The 19,078-nt window shown below is 41.3% G+C and overlaps 1 protein-coding gene across 3 annotated transcripts; it reads right to left on the minus strand.

Moving 5' to 3' along the window:
* Positions 1 to 2,550: 2,550 nt before the first annotated feature.
* LCMT1 (leucine carboxyl methyltransferase 1) lies at positions 2,551 to 18,874 on the minus strand. 3 transcript variants are annotated; one of them, XR_010825097.1, is made up of 13 exons: positions 18,718 to 18,874; positions 17,993 to 18,084; positions 17,251 to 17,372; positions 16,770 to 16,846; positions 16,063 to 16,124; positions 9,406 to 9,508; positions 7,800 to 7,920; positions 7,606 to 7,687; positions 6,920 to 7,053; positions 6,410 to 6,501; positions 5,938 to 6,086; positions 4,759 to 4,856; positions 2,551 to 3,476 (listed from the first exon to the last, which is right to left on the minus strand). XR_010825097.1 is itself a non-coding variant. In XM_066977637.1 (12 exons), exons 1-12 carry the CDS (start codon positions 18,813 to 18,815, stop codon positions 3,454 to 3,456), a joined length of 1,104 nt encoding a protein of 367 aa, XP_066833738.1. In that variant the 5' UTR covers positions 18,816 to 18,874; the 3' UTR covers positions 2,551 to 3,453. The 3 variants fall into 3 exon arrangements, 2 of the variants coding, with proteins under 2 accessions (XP_066833738.1, XP_047922388.1); XM_066977637.1 differs by lacking the exon at positions 5,938 to 6,086; XM_048066431.2 differs by lacking the exons at positions 5,938 to 6,086; positions 7,606 to 7,687 and having other exon boundaries at positions 6,920 to 7,021.
* Between the last annotated feature and the right edge of the window lie 204 nt (positions 18,875 to 19,078).

Below are 19,078 nucleotides of genomic sequence, written 5' to 3' on the forward strand. Positions count from 1 at the left end.
AATTGAAGCAAAAGGAATTACAAGTAGAGAAGACCAGCTGGTCGAACAACAGATCCCAGTTCAACCACAATCCCCCAGTGCTACAGTCTACTCTGATTGGGGAAGAGGTAAAACATTTACTGCTTTCTCTTTCAGGAGCACTTTACTGTTTCTTAGAAATTGAAACAACCAATAAAGTGCCCAACCTCTACTCATGCTTTCATAACGTTATGTCTTAGATCTAGCAAGCGACTTCCCAATCAGCACACACACCCCACAGTAGCAAAGCTCTCGTGAGTCAGTATCTGTAGGTGGAAGGGCCTCGTATGCTATAAGCTCATTAAAAGCAAGAAAAGCAGCTTAATGGTCTGCAGCACGATCCAAGATGCGGTACTGACGAATTCAAAAAACGTCAGAAGGGGGCAGCATCCATAGGAAAGACTTACAGGATTTTCAGACTTGGGAAAATAGCTGTTGGGTAAAGGAATAGGGCTGGGGGTGAAGGGGCACGGAGGTGACACCTCAGAATCCCAGCCTAAATAAAGATGTTATATAATAGTTCTTTTAGAAAGTTTTAATATCTCCTCAAATGTAGGAATATGACCAAGAAAGCAATAAAACCAACAAAAACCCAGACCAAAACAACTGCCAGTGAAGAGACCACGTGTTATAAAGCCATTACAATTTCAGACAGCTCAAGGCCTGACCAGCAGTTAGAAAGATCAGGGCTGAGCACATTTGCGGAGTAACCATGCTTCAGGTGTCAATAATGCAAGCTTCTGGGCAGCACGAAGCCACGTGAGCAGAACTGACAAGGAAACCTTTACCAGACTGCCATTACCCTCAGCAGAATCAGAGCCATCTTTCTATGAAAATTTAGGTTGGCCTCACGGACAGCACATCCATAGTAAAAAACAAACTGCTGATCCAACTGTGACGAACGGCAGAAGAGGAGAAACAATTCCTGGAAATACAGCAGAACTGACTGAGATTGAGTTCTTTTTACCTTTTCTAAAGCCTGTATCTCAGCCTAGAAACAGGCCATTGCCATTTTGTCATTGTCCCATTAGAGTTTGCAAGCCCTTGCAGTTGTCAGTCTCTGAAATAAAACCAGAACAACACAGAGGGAGGACAAAGGTGTTTCCATAAGGAACCTTTTCAATTTTTATGCTGAGTAGCAACTGCAGATATAATTTTGCACTGGCAGTGTTTCAAATGACATTTTATTCATATAATTTTGCCCTTGTGACTCTGATACTCCTGTCTTTTGGCAGTATCAGTGAATTGTATTTACCCAAATTAAGGTTTCAGTACTCACTCGCGGACCTTTAGAGGCCAGTTTCTTCCACCAGCCTTCTGAAGGGGCAAGCAGCAAGAAAGCAGTTGCATACCGGTATTCTTCCCTATGCCAGATGAATATCTACTCTTTGCACAGCCACACAGAGAGCCAGGAGGAACTGTATACTGAAGATGGGCATGGAGCCACAACGCTTTCATCTTTTCCCAGGTCTCTGGCAAAGATGCTACATTTAGCTAGGCAGTAAGTTTGAAGGACTCAGATCGAATTAAGACAGATTCATAGATGCTTGTCGAACTTAGCTCCTTGGATTTGTGTTGGTATGACAGAGTACAAGGACACACACACAGAAAGATTCAAAATCTCAAAGTAACAAGAGTGTAAAACCAGAACGCAAAACAAAAACAAAACAAAGCAAAAAAAAAAGCCAGAAGCTGCAGGCCATTAAGCGCAGCAGGCTAACTGCCCCCTGCTTCACAATAAACAGGCTCAGCAAGTCTACTTTTCCAATCTAGACAGGAGGCAACTACAACGGAAAACCATCCAATGGCAAATTTTATAGTCTCTGGCTGTAGCTTCTGTGTAAAAGAAGAAACTTTGATGGCAAGGTGCAAAAATGAGCCACACCTTTCCGGTCTGCATCTGCAGAGAGAAAGGGTCAACACTAACGCAGACCAAGACAGCCTGCACATGCCTCTCAGCAGAAGGGCACAGCTAAGCCCAAATGTAGAAAGCGCAGGCATAAGCATACTATTATGATCGTTATCTTGAAAGCAAAAGTTTTTAAGTTCCTTTCATTGCTGCACAGAGGATCCATCTCTTCTTTTTGGGAAACACTTAGCAAAGACCAAGCAGAGCAAATACTGTATTTCTGTGCCTTGTCATTTACGAAATCAGCTTGATACAAACATTACAGCAGGCAGCCTGTAGCTACCAGTGACTAAAATTGGTACTTGACTGTGAGAGGAGGGCAGCAAAGTAAAGGCCATTTCTTTTCCTACTTCTGTTCCTCCAAAATTGACTGTCACTTCTAAGAAGTGTTTAGTTTTTCTGGAATCTCAATAACCTCCTTCCCTAGTCCAAACCCATATCAACTATTTCCAAAGCCAGATACTTGTACGCTACAGGAATTCACACGGCATACAGCATACTAAAATGGCTGCTTATGCTTGCAACTACTTTTAAAAATAAAATACTCTTGTTGAGGCATTTGGCAAAGGAAAAACCATCACTAAAATAGAAATAAGTAATTTTTGAGTAAGACAGTAGGCAAATTATAAATATTAAACATTTATTATTTTTCTCATCAGAAGGTTGCACGATTCAATTCCAAACAATAGGGCAGGTTTGTTTGTTTTGTTGCTGCTGGGATTTTCCTCATTTCTTTTAAGGGGAAAGAAAGAAGAATGAGACACTGGCATAAAGATACTGCCAGAAGCAGTTCAAATGTAGATTAATTTCTTTCTTACCATTACAATTCCCATGTTGACCTGCCAAGCTAAGTCTTATCCAGTTAAATAAAATCTGCTTTACCAGTTTCTTGTACATCACTGAACAAGAATCACGGTCCCTTTTCTTCTTCTTCCCATACAAAAACAGACCAAATATAATGACAGCCTCGTAGCAACAGTAAAAGCCTGGAGAAAGCTAATAGGGTAACACTTCATAAAAGTTAAACCTGAACAGAACGAAAATGAACAAAAATTAATTTTCATGATCAGCCGTGCACAGTGCAAAGAGGTATCCAGTAATGCAGCTCACCAACTTTTTTTTCAGCTTCCTGTCACAAATACAATTTACACATCCACAAAGATGAAAGAGGGGAATAATATAATCCAAGAACACTTTACTTTCTGTTTTAAACTAAGGAAGGTGAGCTTTTAAACAGGAATTACCAACATCTTATAAAAGTCTGTCATTAGAGATATCCAGGAATGGGAAGTGAGTCTTGCTTCGTAACAATTGCTCACAATGGGCCAAAAAAATTGTTAAAACTACCAAAAGCCAACAGGAGAGTCAACATGAGCAGCACCAGTCGTTTTCTTTACTGGCACTGCTTACACAGATGAGCAGACTGAACTTGGCACATGCAGAGTCCCATCATTTCTGTGATCTCGTCTCAAGCAGAAGGCAGTAGCTGCGGCTTCTGGGCCCACGGCTTCCTTCGAGCAAGTACATTAGAAGGTGATATCTGCAAGACCTAAAAGAAAAGAAAGGGTGGGGGCACGGGAGGAGAAACAACTGTTTATACCTATACCACCCACATTTCACTATTAAGATAGATACAGAAAGTAGGATGCTTTGAGGTTTGTTTTGGTTTTAAAACAAATACTAAAGATTTGGTGGCAGGAAAGGAAACTAGGAATCAAGTTGATGTGCAATTTTAAACTTTTTTTTTCATAGCAATTCAGCAGTTGATCTGAATAAGCCAATCTGAAGGAACACTGAGGTTATCTGTGGCAGAAAGAGCAATACAGACTGTTGACAGAAGTAAGAGTCTGCTCGTGGAATTAAGAAGAGAAAGCTGGGACAAGTACCATTAATGAGGGCAATGAGTTCACACTGGATAAAGAAAAAGTGCTTTAGACTGAGGCATGCCCAGGCATTACACATTTGATTGAGATTTGCTTTTTTTGACTTCTAAGGTACGCTGCACCATTTAACCTCAGTACACAAAATTGTCCTAAATACTTCTCTAATCACAGCAAAGAATAATGCTGCAGATCCCAGGGATGCTAGCTACTATGAGTAGGTGAATTTGTTGTGCTTAGCTCCTCTAGAAATAAGTCCTGTAGCACAGTCATGACTTCATAGCAATCAGAAAACAAAGGAAAATTGTGCATTTCTGTAACTCAATACTGACAAAGTTGTAGGATTCAGATCAGCTGACGCCACCACAAGCTAGCACCTCTGTTACAGCAACAGCAATGGGATATTGCAGATCTCGCTTTACCAGCTTTAAAAAACAAAGGAACATCTAAAAGAGTTAATAACTTCAGGGGGAATTTCTTCTCCCAGGATGGAACACTTAAGCCTTAGATGGATGTAATGGGGACAGTGCAGAAGACTGGACTAAGTAGCAGAAAATTATTTTTATGTTGTCAGGACACCGTGATTTTATATACTGTGTGCCCATATGGTACTTTACGTTCATAGGATTTGTAATCCTTTCAATTAGCACTGATAGTATAAAGCAGGCAGTTATTTAAAGTAACCCATACGGCATCTTTCAGTATAAAAATTCAAACTCCCCTGTACTGAACAGGCTTGAGTTAGGCAATTTAGATGCCTATACAAACCCTCAGAAGACAGTGGAGAAACAGTCCTTTGTCACCATCTAGGAGGTGTTCACAGCCCCAGAGAAGCAGAACCCATTCCAGCTACAGGATACTTCTGTCATACATCTGATGGGACGTAGTCCCCGTCTTTCCATGTAAGATTTCAATGTGAAGGGTCAACTCCTAGATCTTGGAGAACATTACCCAGGTTACTGCTGTCTTTTGAGGCCCAGCAGATGCAGTAGTGCTGCATTAGTTGTTCAAACAGTTCCTTTTCATCTAGGAATTCAAGTTCTTCTATTCTGTGGGAACAAAAAACATGTGATTTAAACTGGAGTATCAGGGCAGTTTTTAATGTACACTTCTTCACTCCAGAGAATTGAAAGGCATAGCCAATAAAGCAGTTATCTTTACAGTAAAATAAACATATTTGTTCATAATGAAGATACCACCATTGCTAGGCTTTGTCGTCAATGTATGAAACAATGAGACGTTTTTAACTTCCAATCCCAGGAATTTAATGTTCCAGGATTAGTCTGTGTAATTTCTCAGGAATACCAGCATTTCTCTTCTAACCCCTTTTACTACATGTATCTGGTCTTGCTGGATTTATGTAGAGACGGTAGTTACAGACTAATGGAATGAGATTCATCTTTAGCAAAGGATAACAGCTAACAGTCGAAGATAGTATTTTCTCCACACAATCACAACAAGTCCATATTATGTCTTGGTGAGTGATGGGTACACCAATGCAGTTCCTAACAACTCTCCCACATGAGCTCATGACAAAACACAAACCAAATGGTACATATAAGATGTGAGGATTTTTTTCCCTAAAATGGTCTCTACCAAGGATTCTTCATTTTTTAATGTTTTCCACTTCACCAAAGCGAGAAAACCTCTCCCAAGCTGTCCTTGCTTTAAAGAGTTTAACATGGCGTGCTCCTCTCTGTGTCACTGTACATTAGAATAGTGTCATAATTCCTATTTAAACAACCTATGATTTTCAGTTTCACCCATTCAGTTCCATAATTTGAGAAATCCCTATATGTAAATATTTATTTTGACCAAGGGGAGTTGCTTAGCTAATTCAAACAACAGGTAATGAACTGCTCATAGCAATTCACATTTCACGTTACATACCTAAATGTTACTCACTAAAAAAAATCCCCCTTTTTAGCATTTCTTTAATGCAAAAAAATAACAAAATCAATGCAGACTACTGACCAGTGCAAACAGCCTTTACTTATACCCACTCTGTACTCAACCGTGTACAGACCCAGCAATCTAGCTCATGAACATGATATGAAAAGGAAGGAAGAACATAACTGGCCATTTTCCACCCACTTGTAGCAGAAAAAAACAAATGGTAAGTAATCTTACGTAGGCCTACAAGACTGGAGCAAACACATGGATGTCATCTCCGCCTTGGGGACATGAAAAGTGGATGCCTGTTCCGAATGTATCCTAGGACTCCGCCTCACCCATCTGGTGTTGTGGAGGCTGGATGTTCACAAGAAACATCCTGGGTACTGTAAAAACACAGCACTTCTGTAGCATCTTTTATCTGCAAATTTCTGTCATGAGATGCTTTATACCTCACCGAAATAAATCATTACCACTGGCAGTCTACTCCTTACAGAGATAAGCCTCTGGATCACTTGTGTTGCTCTAGGCGTTATCCTTAAGGCTCTGCAGAAACCTCAGACTCGGACATGTTCTGCCTAGCTAGCTAGCATCTGCACACAGCTACCCTCTGATATATGAGGGGATCCCGTACTACATATTGGCATAAAATGTTTTGGAAATGGTGTGTGAAGATGACTTTTGGCTGCAAGCGAGCTACCAGCAATACCTTTTGACATCAGCCTGTGGCAAAAAGCTGTACACTTTCATCATATCAATGGCATGTGCATTTTCCCAGCCATTTAACAGCAATCGTTCCCTCTGTAAAATAAACAAGGAGGACAGTTTTCAGAAGACTCGAGGACATGATACCAGAAAAGTTTTTCCCCTTAAGGATTTTGTAGGGCAGCTGCTTGACCTGTTCTTTGAAGAGCTGTTATACCCTTTTCTAAGCATCTGCTGCTAACCTCTACTGAGAGGGCAGTGAGCTAGATAGAGTTGTGCTCTGATCTACTGCAGTTTTTGCACAATTGCAGAAGCTAACTGGTTATCTAGCAACCACGACATTAACAGCAGGGAATCACTGTAAAGCAGATGGAAAAGGGTTTCCTGTAGGTAGCAGTTGCCCCACCCCAAACCTGCTTCAGTTACTGCTCTGAGCCTTAGAGTGTACACGGAACTTGAAGACAAATAAAGTAAATTTGCTATTGAACACACCCAGAGCTCTGTGCTCTATTACCTGAGCTTCTAAGGATCTGCAGACTTCCACTCCCGCCAGGTTACACTGTCGTCTCTGCAAGTTCTCAATCATGATCTGTCCAAACCGATCCGTCATATTCACCTCAGGTAGAGAATGAGACAAAAGTGTTCCCCCTTCCGAAAAGAATGTAATCGCAATGAAAAGCAGTAACTTGGTTAAACTCTCTAATTGTCTGTCATAAAACGCACAGGATAACTTAAAAGTAAATTTCCCATTCTTAAACTAGGTCTCATTTCCCACAGCCACAACCTCCTCAGCTATGTCATGTTTACCACTGAGTGCTGGTCTAATGATAACAATACTACTTCCCCTGTGGGCACAGGGACTGTGCGCTGAAAACTAACTCTGCTTTAAGTTGTTCACAACCTGGTTTAGCTCCCTAGCAGTGACTTACAATATGGAAGATCCTGTTACTAACTCCTGCAGCTACCTAGTTCCCTCCAGGCAGCGTTTTACTAGCACACAGAAAAGCTAAGTTCATGCTGATATGATTTTTGCTCCCCTTTGCCAAACACAAGAGAGGTGATTATCTAATGCTATGAACTCATCGTCAATATTCAGCATCATTTCATTTAGCTCTGTCTTATCTAAACTAATATTCTATGGTTTCACCCACATATGGATTAAGCCTAGCTCTTTTGGTTCAATATAGTCCAGCAAATCACCTTTCAGAATAGTCGTATATTCCTTACAATGAGATAACAGATTGACAAGATACCACACGTTAACACAGAACTTCAGCAGAACCTGTTGTCAATAGAAAAGGATATGGACAACTCATTTTACAAGCAGAACTCCCACTTCTGAGAACAATTTTTATGTCAATAATGCAGTTCAAAAAATGCCATTTTTGTTTTACCTGCTCATAATTTATGAACATCGCCACTGGAAAAGTGCTTGCTGCCCACTTTAAGAGATTTGCAGATTGCTGGGGTGTCATGTAAACCAGCACACACTCTGCTATCAGAAGCGTCGGCAAACTTTAAAACAAAAACCAAGAGAATCACTTCTAGCAAAAGAACAAGAATTATTGGCAAGTAATTTCATGCCCCCCAAATTCTTAAAAGAGCTCCACTATTATGAACTAGACATTTAAGACTGAATGAAATCACTTCATCAGTTTGACTAGAACTGGGTTTTCCAGCAGCCAACAAATTAATCACAGAGGACTCCCCTGGTTCCAGAACTGAGATATTAAGAAACGATCTCTTTTAAGCGAGCCATGCAATGAATACAGAAGAATGTGTATCCTGTAATCGATCTCTGAACTGTGGCAGCAGGAACTGAAGTGCATATTAAAAATCATTTTGGAGAAGAACCATACCCTATAGACACAATCCGTGCAATTTTAACAGATCAGCAAAATTAGGATTGAAGTACAAAGTGAAGAGAAAAACTCTTTTTTCTAAAACTTTTTAAGAACTATAATTAGACAAATTTGTTTGATATAAGTAAAAAAGCTTCATGTACTAACATCGATCAAAATGCAATCTGTAGTTTGCACTTTGTCTCTTCTTCTTCCATCCACAAGAAACAAGCAAACAAAAAAATAACAAAATCCACACCACCAAAACAGACATCTACGCGAGTGATTTTTCTTGGAATTAGAATTTTCTTTTATTTGTTAAAATCAACAGGAAAAAGAAAAGTCACTAGAAGAAGGAGAAATTCCACAAGGAGCAGCTATACAGACAAGCAAGACAAGATTTCAGAAGACGAAAATGTAAAGATTTAAATGGCAGTTTGATGCATTCTGCTTTCCCATATGCTCTCTCCCACCCATCCAGATAGCCGCTATTTATATATATATCTTATATTTGAAAGGTATGTCCATCATCTGCTTTAAAAACTTAAATCCTGGCCCTTTCAGAAGCCTAATGCTTGAACAATAAAATGCTAGACATTAGCTTCCAGAGTTAAGTTCTCAAAAAACTCCATAGCAATCACTTCACCAAAAGGTCTAGGGAACAATATAGATTTTAAGTGGAGGCAATAGAAAATAATTACAAAGATAAAACTCTAAAAAAAATAAAATAACATTGACAGAATTATTCTTCATTTTTCCAGCTAAGCTCCTAGAAATCTTGACTCATGCCCATAAAAATAGGGCTGGAAGACCTAGGTACTGATCTAGGTACTCCCATAAGTCATCTTTAAAAAAAATACAACTGAATCAATAAAAACTCCACCCTTAAAAAAACAACTCATGATATTTTGATACATAGGTGATGAAAACGCTGTTTGCAGGAGGGACTACAGAAGGAACAACTCTGCAATAGTTCAGTTAGGCTGCATGAGGTGTCTGCACAATTCCTTCTGCTCAAAGGGCTCAGGAAAAGGTAACCATGGAAATAGCATAATGAGAACTGGATGCAGATACTGTATGCCCAAGCCTGACTTTACTCTCACCAGTCTGCCTCCATACACTCTCATCAAAAAAAACAGTAACAATAAAGAAACCTTACTGTATGTCCAAGTTATGTTTCTTTAGCTTTTCCTCCAGATCTGATGAGAAACGAAGATCTGCTCCTACTATGGAATAACGACTGGAGTCTAGGCTGTGAGAATCTGCAAGTTCAAAATTTGGAAACCAACAGTTACAAATAAGAGGTATGCTGAAATTATAAATTAAAATATTCATCAACATATGAATACGAAGTCGAAGTTTGATCTGTTATACCTAATAATTAACTGAAAACTCTTCTTTTAAAAACACTAATTTCCCTCATACCAGATATTGTGGTTTTCAGATTGTGTTATATTAGCATCAGACTCTGCCAAACACCTAATCTTCTACTCTGTAGCCGCTATAATGCAGACAGGATAACCTATCTGTTACCATGGTTTCAAGGAATGCAGAGAGGAAAAAAAGAATGAAGATTAAATGCAGGGGTATTTGCTTTCTTTTTAGAGTCTTTTTAGGTGACCCAATAGACTTCTTACTTCCTTCACTAATTTCTGAAAAACGAGACTAACAATGTTTCAAAAATTAACAAGCGATACAGTTATATAAACTAACAACACATACATTATATAACATCTATGGGTATCAGACATGATCGGGGGCCAAAAAAGTTAGTTCAGCCTTCTCGTATGGTCTAGCAATGGTATTACGTGCGAGGAGTCAAATTAGAAAAGATATTCTGAGATGTAAATGTTCAGCCCAGGATACAGCAGTAAGCAAGCTTTGATAAAGGTTTCCCAACGCAAAGGGGGAAATAATACTAAAGCCAGAAGGCACTTGCTATACTAGCAAAGCTGTAAGGAAGCCAGTAGCAACATGAGTATCTTGCTATTGGTAATTGTGACAACCAGTTGCAATCAACTCAGCTCTATAAACCCAGCCCGCAGAGAAAGCACATCACAAGTCCAGTATCTAACCCACCCTTAAAGAAGCAAGGTTCTGTTGGAATATGATAGATTGCTCTTTCGTGCTTTAGCTTTAACTCAAGAGCTGTACTACTGGAGTGAAGATGGGAGGACAGAATAGCAAGCAACCTTCCCTTCCTACCGTTTGGATGTCCGAGCAAACAGTAAAATAAGTAAGCTAAACAGTAGGGAGAGAAACGACAAAAACAACAACAAGAACAGAGTTTGAAGCGGTCTCATAACGGACAGCCAGCATCCATCTGCAGAAGCTGTCACTTGCTCTGGCACAGCTCTGCCTGGGAACCTGTGGCAGAAACACAGCTCTTGAGCGGCAGTATCAGAACAGATGTCAAGAGCTGGGTGAAAGAGAAGCCGAGTGGCTGAAGAGACAATGTGAAAAAGGTTTTCCATTCTGAGAGAGGAAAAATATGGAAAAAAACAAAAAGCAATTCATTGAATTAAACAGTACTTCAAACATTCTAGGAGAAGGAGCTCCATTTAGTTTTCAAGAGACCAACTCTGAAAAGGCTCTAGAAAGCCACAATAATTGTTTTTCTAGCAACATTTCCAAACAAGCACAGAGATCAGAATGGTTTGTGCAGAGTTACGGAGAGGGGAAGTTGTGCAGCGAGTGGTTCGACATTTTCAGTCAAGGCTTTTTTCTGTGTGCGTGCTCTGTAATAGCTTTACTGCTTCCCACACCCTTCTCTTTAAGTTATGGTATCAAGGCCACGATAATGGCACCTAAAGAACCTCACCACGCACAGGAAAGAACTCAGATAGTGATTTGTTTGCTTACCAGAGATACAGCAAAGTAAGCGTCAAGCCATCACAATTAGTATGAATTTAATGCCATCTTCTTGTCCAGCTGCACTGATGTGGACGTACTGGTACATTCAGTATGACCAGAAATACGCTGCAAAAGTCTTCAACTGACCCAGCAACAGACGTACTACAAACACCTCACCAGAGGTAGAAATAAGCGTCTTTTGCTCATACCATAAGTGTGAGCTTCTATAACCAAAGAACAGGAAAGAACAAAGCCTCTCAAATTGTAGGTTAAAACTGTCCTTTACAACGGTTCAAATTTCATCAAAATTACTAACATTGTTTTTAACATGCCTGTATACACCACGAACCACAGGACTTCAGCTATGCCGTGACAGGGCAGAAGAAGGGATGGCTAAAGTAAGCTGGCTGATCCTCAGTGCTAAGCAAACATTTACTTGTTCCTGGAGATGTGGGCTGGGGGCAAGTGAAAACCAACAGCCACCTAACCATAGCCTGGTGATTTCAAGTTATCTACAGGACGAAAAAACAAAAACAAAACAGTTTTCCTCAAGGGTTATTTGGCTCAGTGGAAATATTCTTTAAACCTTAAATCCAAGTATGCTTCATGCTTGGCTATGTCTTTAAGAATGCACAGGACTCTCAGCAGCAGAAACTTAAAAAAAGTGAAGAAAGCTGATGAGGAACGGATTCTCTTCTTTTCTTCAAAAGCATTTTACACCAAATGCAATCACTTTACTTCTGTTTCCAGTATCTGGGCTGCCTGGTTCTTCTCTGGTCCATTCAAACAGAACATACTTGTTTCTCCACACATTTCCCTGCCAACATCCCTCAGCTCTCCATTGATGGCTGTTGGCAAACACAACCGCAGATGAAAACTGAGGCAGAGCTGCACACACATCATACAAAAGTTGATACAATTGCTAAAAATTGTTCATTTGAAACGTATCTGACAGCACCTCATTAAATATCTCCATAATTCATATATGTCAACATTTATGATCAATACTTTTGGAGGAAATCTTAGGGAAGGATATGAAATTAGCACAAGTCGATTTCAAAATGCAAAAAGAGAGGTGGAAAAAAAAGTTTGAGGAAAAAGTTTCGGCCGAGCCTTTTCTAAAATTCTGTGTAAGATTTTCTACCAGCTTCTACCTTTGGCCTATAAATGGCGCAAAAAATATCCCCTTATATATAAAGTCAGAGATGAAGAGATCAAACTTAACTAGGCAAAATTCTTCAACATTTTAAAATCCAACTGACAACTGCTCCAGCATTTCACATACAGATAGCAGACACTCACTTATTGCGAGGCAATGAAAGCTGATGATAGCTGGAATTGCCGTTGTTCCCAGCCTGGAGGCCAAAAGTCGGAGCATGGTCATAAATGCCCCAGAAAATAACGTGATCCTACTTCATGGTCTTTGGCACCAATTTCTACTTCAGCATATAGCTTGATGTTCTAAATATGAAAATTTGCAAATACGCTGCTACCCTGACCAAGCAGCGTTGGTGCAAGTGTATGTTACAATAGCTGCCTACCTACAGAGCAGCTGAGAGAGGAAAAAAAAACACTTCAGTAGCACAGTCATGCGGTATTCACTGATTTTTTTCTTATGAACAAGAAGGTTCTTTTTAACTGAATCAAATTTTTGGTGCTTAAAAGAAACAAACATTTTTCTTACTATAACCTCACCCCTCCGAAGGCGCCTCCCACAGTGAGCTCCCCGCAGATGAGGTAGATAAAACTCCCCCCACCACTCCAACCCAGCCCATCAGTCCAACACAGGCTCCCCTCAGCCCCTGTGTATACTTCTGTTATCTGCATCACGCATAATACATTTGCCCCTGATCATACCACTTGCATGTGTATTTTCTGTGATTTTTGCCACGAAAGTAACAAAACAAGTAGTTTGAACTAGACATCACTACAGCTATTGAATGGTAGCAGGATTTGCTTATATTTACCTTTTGACCTTACTACAATAAAGTTTCCCTTTACAGAAACATGCTACCAGCAAATAAATGTTCTGTTTTATGGTGGCCCTCAGACACTCACTCCCTATCTTAATTTGTCTACTGAAGCAGCATTATAGAGTCACAGGAGCACGAAGCACAGCACTTACAATGCAAGAATTCAGAGTTTTCTTTTCTTAATCTCTTCTCAAATTGCTCTCAAATAACTTTTCCTGAAGATTTTCCAAGAGACAGCATACTATTCACTCAAACTGCTTTCTTCACATTCGTTTTCATGCTAAGTTATCTCTGGCAGCTTTATAAACAACAGCTTTACAACAAACCATGCTGCGGGATCACAGGCATGAATGACACAGTGTTTGTTTCATTTGGGTTGTTTGTAACTACAACATCAAAAGAGGGTATACGTCAAAAACACAAAGAAATTTAGCTTGTCCTGCAAGAGCAGGATCATCCTCAACGCAAGGCATACAAATCACCAAGACAGCAACACCCCTGATGTTTGTGTTGAGTCACAAGCGAAGTTGGAAATGTAGGAAAAAGCAAGTTAAAACAATCAACTCCCAAGCTGGACAAGACAGGGTCAGAAAGCGTATGAGCGACACAAAGGTAATAGTTCATTGAAACATAATTTGCACCCGCAAGGCAGCAAAATGTGGAGTACTAAATTCCTGACACTCACAACAGCATCATAAACCAGATAGAATCACTGAACTTTGAAAACAATTTAACCTGATACTGCCACAGCAATGTCAAATTACTGCACAAATTCACTGCTTTCCCCTGGAGATCTGACATTCCCTCGGAAACAGCAAAGCTGTTCAATGACAAGTGTCATCCTGTTGCATTCAAGGGCAGAGGCCACAAATATCTATCCCTGAATTGCAAGCCTTGCTGCCACTTCTTTGTAAAAACAGCAAGGAGAAAACAAATGTTGCCCCGAAGCCAAAAAAGCACTAGGTTCCATAAAATGAAAACATTTAGCGTGAGGGGAAAAGCAGTGAGAACAAGAGTCACGTCAATGGTTATTACAGCAACTCAAGAAATGAATTCGAAAGCTTCTGAAATTATTCCTTGTGCACAAGAGACAGTGGTGCGGATCTGATTTACGAGGAAAAATGAAAAAAAAAAAAAGGAAGAAAAAAAAGAACCAACCACCAAACCCAAGATTCAAAAATCCTGAGCAATTTCACTATCTGGAAGCGCTGCTTCATTATGCCCCGTTTGCCCATCACAACCATCCTGACAGTTACGACTCCCAGAACACAGAGTTATTCTAACAGCCGTATAAGGTCACACTTTGTCAAGTTCCTTTAGAGCTGTAAGAAAGATTTAGGACCAGGCAAGATTCATCCGACTGATTTGTCTGCTCATTCTACACCCTCTTCTGGTGTTACTTCCATGTGAAGCAGTTCCATTAATGCGTCCTTGAGAGTTCCCACAGGGATTTCACTCAATCTCATCCGTGGTTACTGAGTGCCAGTCCAAGCTGGCATTCCACAGAAGACTTTCGCTGTCTCCGAATATATGCAGGTACTGTGCTACAGCCCAAAGGTCACACCATGGTAGCACCTACACCAAGCTGGTTACACTGAAATTCCTACTCTAAAGCATTAATGCCCAGCACTGAGAAAGAACAAGAAAAACTTTAAAGAAATAAGCCACTCCAGTAGGTTCACAACTGCAGTGACCTGTTAATTAGCAGGTTTTGATTGCAATACACTGCTGCAACTTGGTAACTTAGCAGTAGTTTTGCTGTACAAGTGGTATCTACAGAGCTATTCAGTAACACAAACGCTATCAAACCTTTCTGATTAGCTTTGTATTAATGCTTTTTTAAGAGTACTTATGCAGCATATCTCATTGTATCACACACTTACAAGGTCTCCTACCGAAACAAAGCGGTACTTGGTCTTTTTCTGAGATGGTGCATTGGGCTTTCATCTTTTGAAACCTGAATGAACAGCAGAGAATCCTGACATTCAAATGACATCTGAAGTTTTGCTAAATTACAACTCTCTAATATGCAGCAATAAAATGTTCATGGTATGCATAAATATGCAGTTCAGTCAGCGTGTGGCAGTGCTCTTGATCAAAGTTCACGCACTAAACAAGCCTTGGAGTGAGCACCTACAGCATGCCACTGGCAGCATGAGCACAGCTTCTCACTCTCTCTCTTTAGAGGGCTCCTCCAAGCCCTCCAGCCTCTCAGCTAGGACTATGCCTATTAAAAGCACTTGTAGATTTCACCATAACAGGAAACACGAGACTTCCAGCTCTGTTTTAGAGTGACACCTGCTAATGCAAACTAGCTGCCATCATAGATGCAGCTAATTACTGCTCCTCCTAAGTGGTCCAAAAGAAGCTACAGTGCAGTATCTGCAATTTGGGCACTGAAAACACAGCTCAACAGAATCCATTTTTTTTTTTCACAAATTTAAACTAATCTTGACACAAGCCTAATGTGGCTGTAAGCCAAGACAGTAGAACGATATAACACCAACTGAGTGTAATATCCTCTTATTTAAATACCCAAGTATAACAAGTGCCACCGGCTCCTGCAAATTGACTTTGTAGGCTGTATTACTTCTGTGAAGACTGCTAAATGTAAAGACTTGTGCTCTTAACGAGATGGAAAACATGAGGAAAGCACTGAGATATTTTAGTCAAGTATATCTGACCATCGGTAGCATTCTTCCTTTTCCGTGACAGAGAAGAAAATGTAAGTTAACTGACATACAAGAGAAAAAAAAAACAGCAAAACTTTCCGGCAGAATAAAACCTTTTCAAAAGAAGACATTTCTAACATGACACAGAGCAAATGGGCAGGATTTTATAAGAAAAGAAAAAAGCCTCTTTTCCCTCCCAATTCTCTGTCCAAACAGCGTTTCAAACATTAAAAGCCTGCCCACATATCAGAACAAAGTGATCAGAAAAGTTTTAAAAGTGCTGCAGTACATTGCTGACTTATTTTAAAGATGACTCACCTATTAGAAGAGAGTCCCCTGAATGGGATTCTATAATAGGTTTTGACAGGGGAGGTTTTGATCTGTGGGAAGAAGGAAGAAGCATCTCTGAGCAGTTAGGCTTGTTTAACTCTGCTTCCAATTTTTTTTTTTATATATTTTTTAAATGTGTTAAAAAAAAAAACAGACAAGAGAATACCTCTGCCCTCTACTGGAAACAAAAACGTCTGCAGGTTGGACTTGCAGTTGAGTTTTATAACCAACTCTTATGGTTCTGAGGTACTCTTTCAAGAGAAATCCAGACACTCAAGTATCTCCACAAGCCTTAATTTATTCATTCAAACAGAATATTCAGGCGCAGTACCAGCTATCCTATCTAACTGAATATGCAAGCCTGAAAATTTATTACGTATTCAGTACTAATAGAAGAGACTTAATTGCCTGTGATCATCCTGAGGTTTGCCCTGCCCCACTACATTTTATACAATTAAGAATAAAGTCTGCTTGCCTTCCTAAAGTTTCCACATAGCAACTTCTCCAAATTGAAACTGTAGTAGAGCAGTCTCATGTACGACTTGCCTGCACAATCAAACCTTTATTCTAAATCCTGGAGTGTGAAGAGTTCCTCAGAAGAGAGGTGAAATAATTAAAATTTATAGCTTCCAACTGACGACATTTAGCTAAATTATATCCAGTATCATATCAGTAAATGTGAGCGATATACTTACTTGATATTATGTATTTTTCTTGCAACTATCATTGGAAAATCCACTTCAAAATATTTTCTAGGGAGAAGATTTTCATCCTGAGAATTGGAGTAATACCATAGAATTAGGGCCATTCACATTTCACGTGCACAAAATAAAAGGATACAGGACAAGGAAAGTGAAATCCTAGCCCTAAAGAGGATAGCAAAACATTAAGTTCATGGTCTGTTCCCTGAAAGTCCTCTAGAGGTCAGCTTCGTGTCACATGCTTTTGGGTGAAAACCAGTGAAAACAGCCTCTCCTCAGGGGCTGCAGTTTAAAGATACCTAAACTTATTCTAAACTGAGAACTGAGGCAAACTAGCCAGGGCAGTCTGCAGACATACACACCTCCACACTGTGCTGCAGAACGTAGCACTGATAAGCCCTTGCAGAAGAGTGCTTCAAACATCCACACAAATCTTTGTCTTCAGCTGAGTTCATTACTTGCAGCTACCACTTACCTTTAATCTCCAGAAGAGGGTATCCATGCCAGCACCAAGATTCACAATTTGACAGTTGCATTCTGTTTTCTTTAGAAAGGCCTTAAGCAGATAACTGACCCCATGAACACGAGCATAATAACCTGTTAAAAAATAAATATATTAAAAAATAAATATATTAAAAAATAAATATATTATTTTAACTACTATTTTAATATAATACTGGATGCTTAACATAGAGATTTTTAGGTAACTTTAGAAACTGTTAACTCTTTTTTTTTTCCCCAAAAAGGTGTTTCTTATGAAGAATAATACATTCTTTAATATACCTAAGAGTTTTATTTTTTCCCCGCTTTTACTAACTAAATCAGATGCACAGAAAAAATACGATTCCTTGGGTAAAGGAAGAACAGACCAGATTAATTCAAGCTGTAGTGCGCACTTAACTGTTGCAGAGGCCAGGGCTGACATACTCTGCTGTCAATACTTGACCCAGGACAATTGATTGCTTTGTACAGCCTGTTGCACGTTAACTAAGAGACACTCCATTCAGAATTGGGAAAGCAAAAGATAAGAGCTTCGATTAAAAGAAAAATAACTGTAAGGTCAGACACTGTACACAATTTTACTGTGCAGGGTACTTGTCTCATTCTTTCACGTATATCCTGCGCTCCATATATGACATATGGAAATTTGGTTTGACGCTCTTCAAGGTCAGATAAAAATACTTTCATATTATCTTCACGTTTATATGCCAACTTGCCTCTATTGATTTCAGGTGCTTTTCTTTCTTTGGCTTGTCTCACAAAACACTGGATGTAAGGGTCCTCCCAGTAGCCAACACTTACAGCAAACCTGTCCAACAAAGGGAAAAAAAATCATAAAGTAAGGCCAGCAAGATTTATTTGAAAAGAAACAAGCTGAAAAGCCCGCTGATGTGCATGCCTACGTGCACGCGAGGTTTGAACAGCCTGGTGAGCGCGTGGAAGCATTTCCATTAGGAAGTTACAGGTTGCCACGTTAAAACATTTTGCCTGCTGCCACATTAAACAAGCCGCTTTCCAAGGGCCGTTGCGCTACCTGACGGCCTGCCACAGGCGAAGAGCCCAACCTCGAGCGGTTCCTCCCTGAGGACCCAACAACCGGGACCTGCCTGGCTGAAGTCTCCCAGCCCGCACGCACCCGCGCTGCGCTGCTGCACCGTTCTGCCCCGCGGGCCGCCGGCGTTCACCCGGGGGCCACTGTGACACCGCCGCCTTGGCCCAGCCGAGCTCAGCACCTCGGGGCTGGCGGGGCGAGCTCCAAGTAGAGCCCCCCGGGGGGCTCCCCCCGCAGCGGCGGGGCACGGCCAGGCCCCGCAGGCCCAGCGGCGGGACTCGGGGCCCCGCAGGGTGGGGGCCAGGCCCTGCGGCTCCCCCCGGGACGGGTCCGGGAGGCTCCGAGCGACTCCGCTCCCCCTCAGGCCCCGCGCCCCCCCCCGTCCCGTACCGCTTGCAGACGGACGCGTCCTCGCACGTGCCCCGGACCGCCTCGTCCGCCTCGTCGGGGCCGGCGGCGGGGAGGGGGCCACGGGCAGCGGCCGCCATGGAGGGCGCGAGGCGAAGCGGGCCCCCCTACCGGCCCCTGCCGCCGCCGCCCGGTGCGGCCCGCCCCCCGCCGCCTCTCATTGGTCGCCCCCGCAGGGCGGCACGCCGGAGCTCGGGGAGCCCCGCCGCGATTGGCCCGAGGCCGCGCCCATTTCCACAGCACCCAATGGAAGGGCGCGGCCTGCTCGGCCCCGCCCAGGAAATGGCTGCGTGCCTCAGGGGAAGCCGGGAGTTGTAGTCTTCGGGGGCGTGGCCAGCCATCC

The sequence above is a fragment of the Anser cygnoides genome, chromosome 15, assembly GCF_040182565.1.
Source record: "Anser cygnoides isolate HZ-2024a breed goose chromosome 15, Taihu_goose_T2T_genome, whole genome shotgun sequence".
NCBI lineage: Eukaryota > Metazoa > Chordata > Aves > Anseriformes > Anatidae > Anser > Anser cygnoides.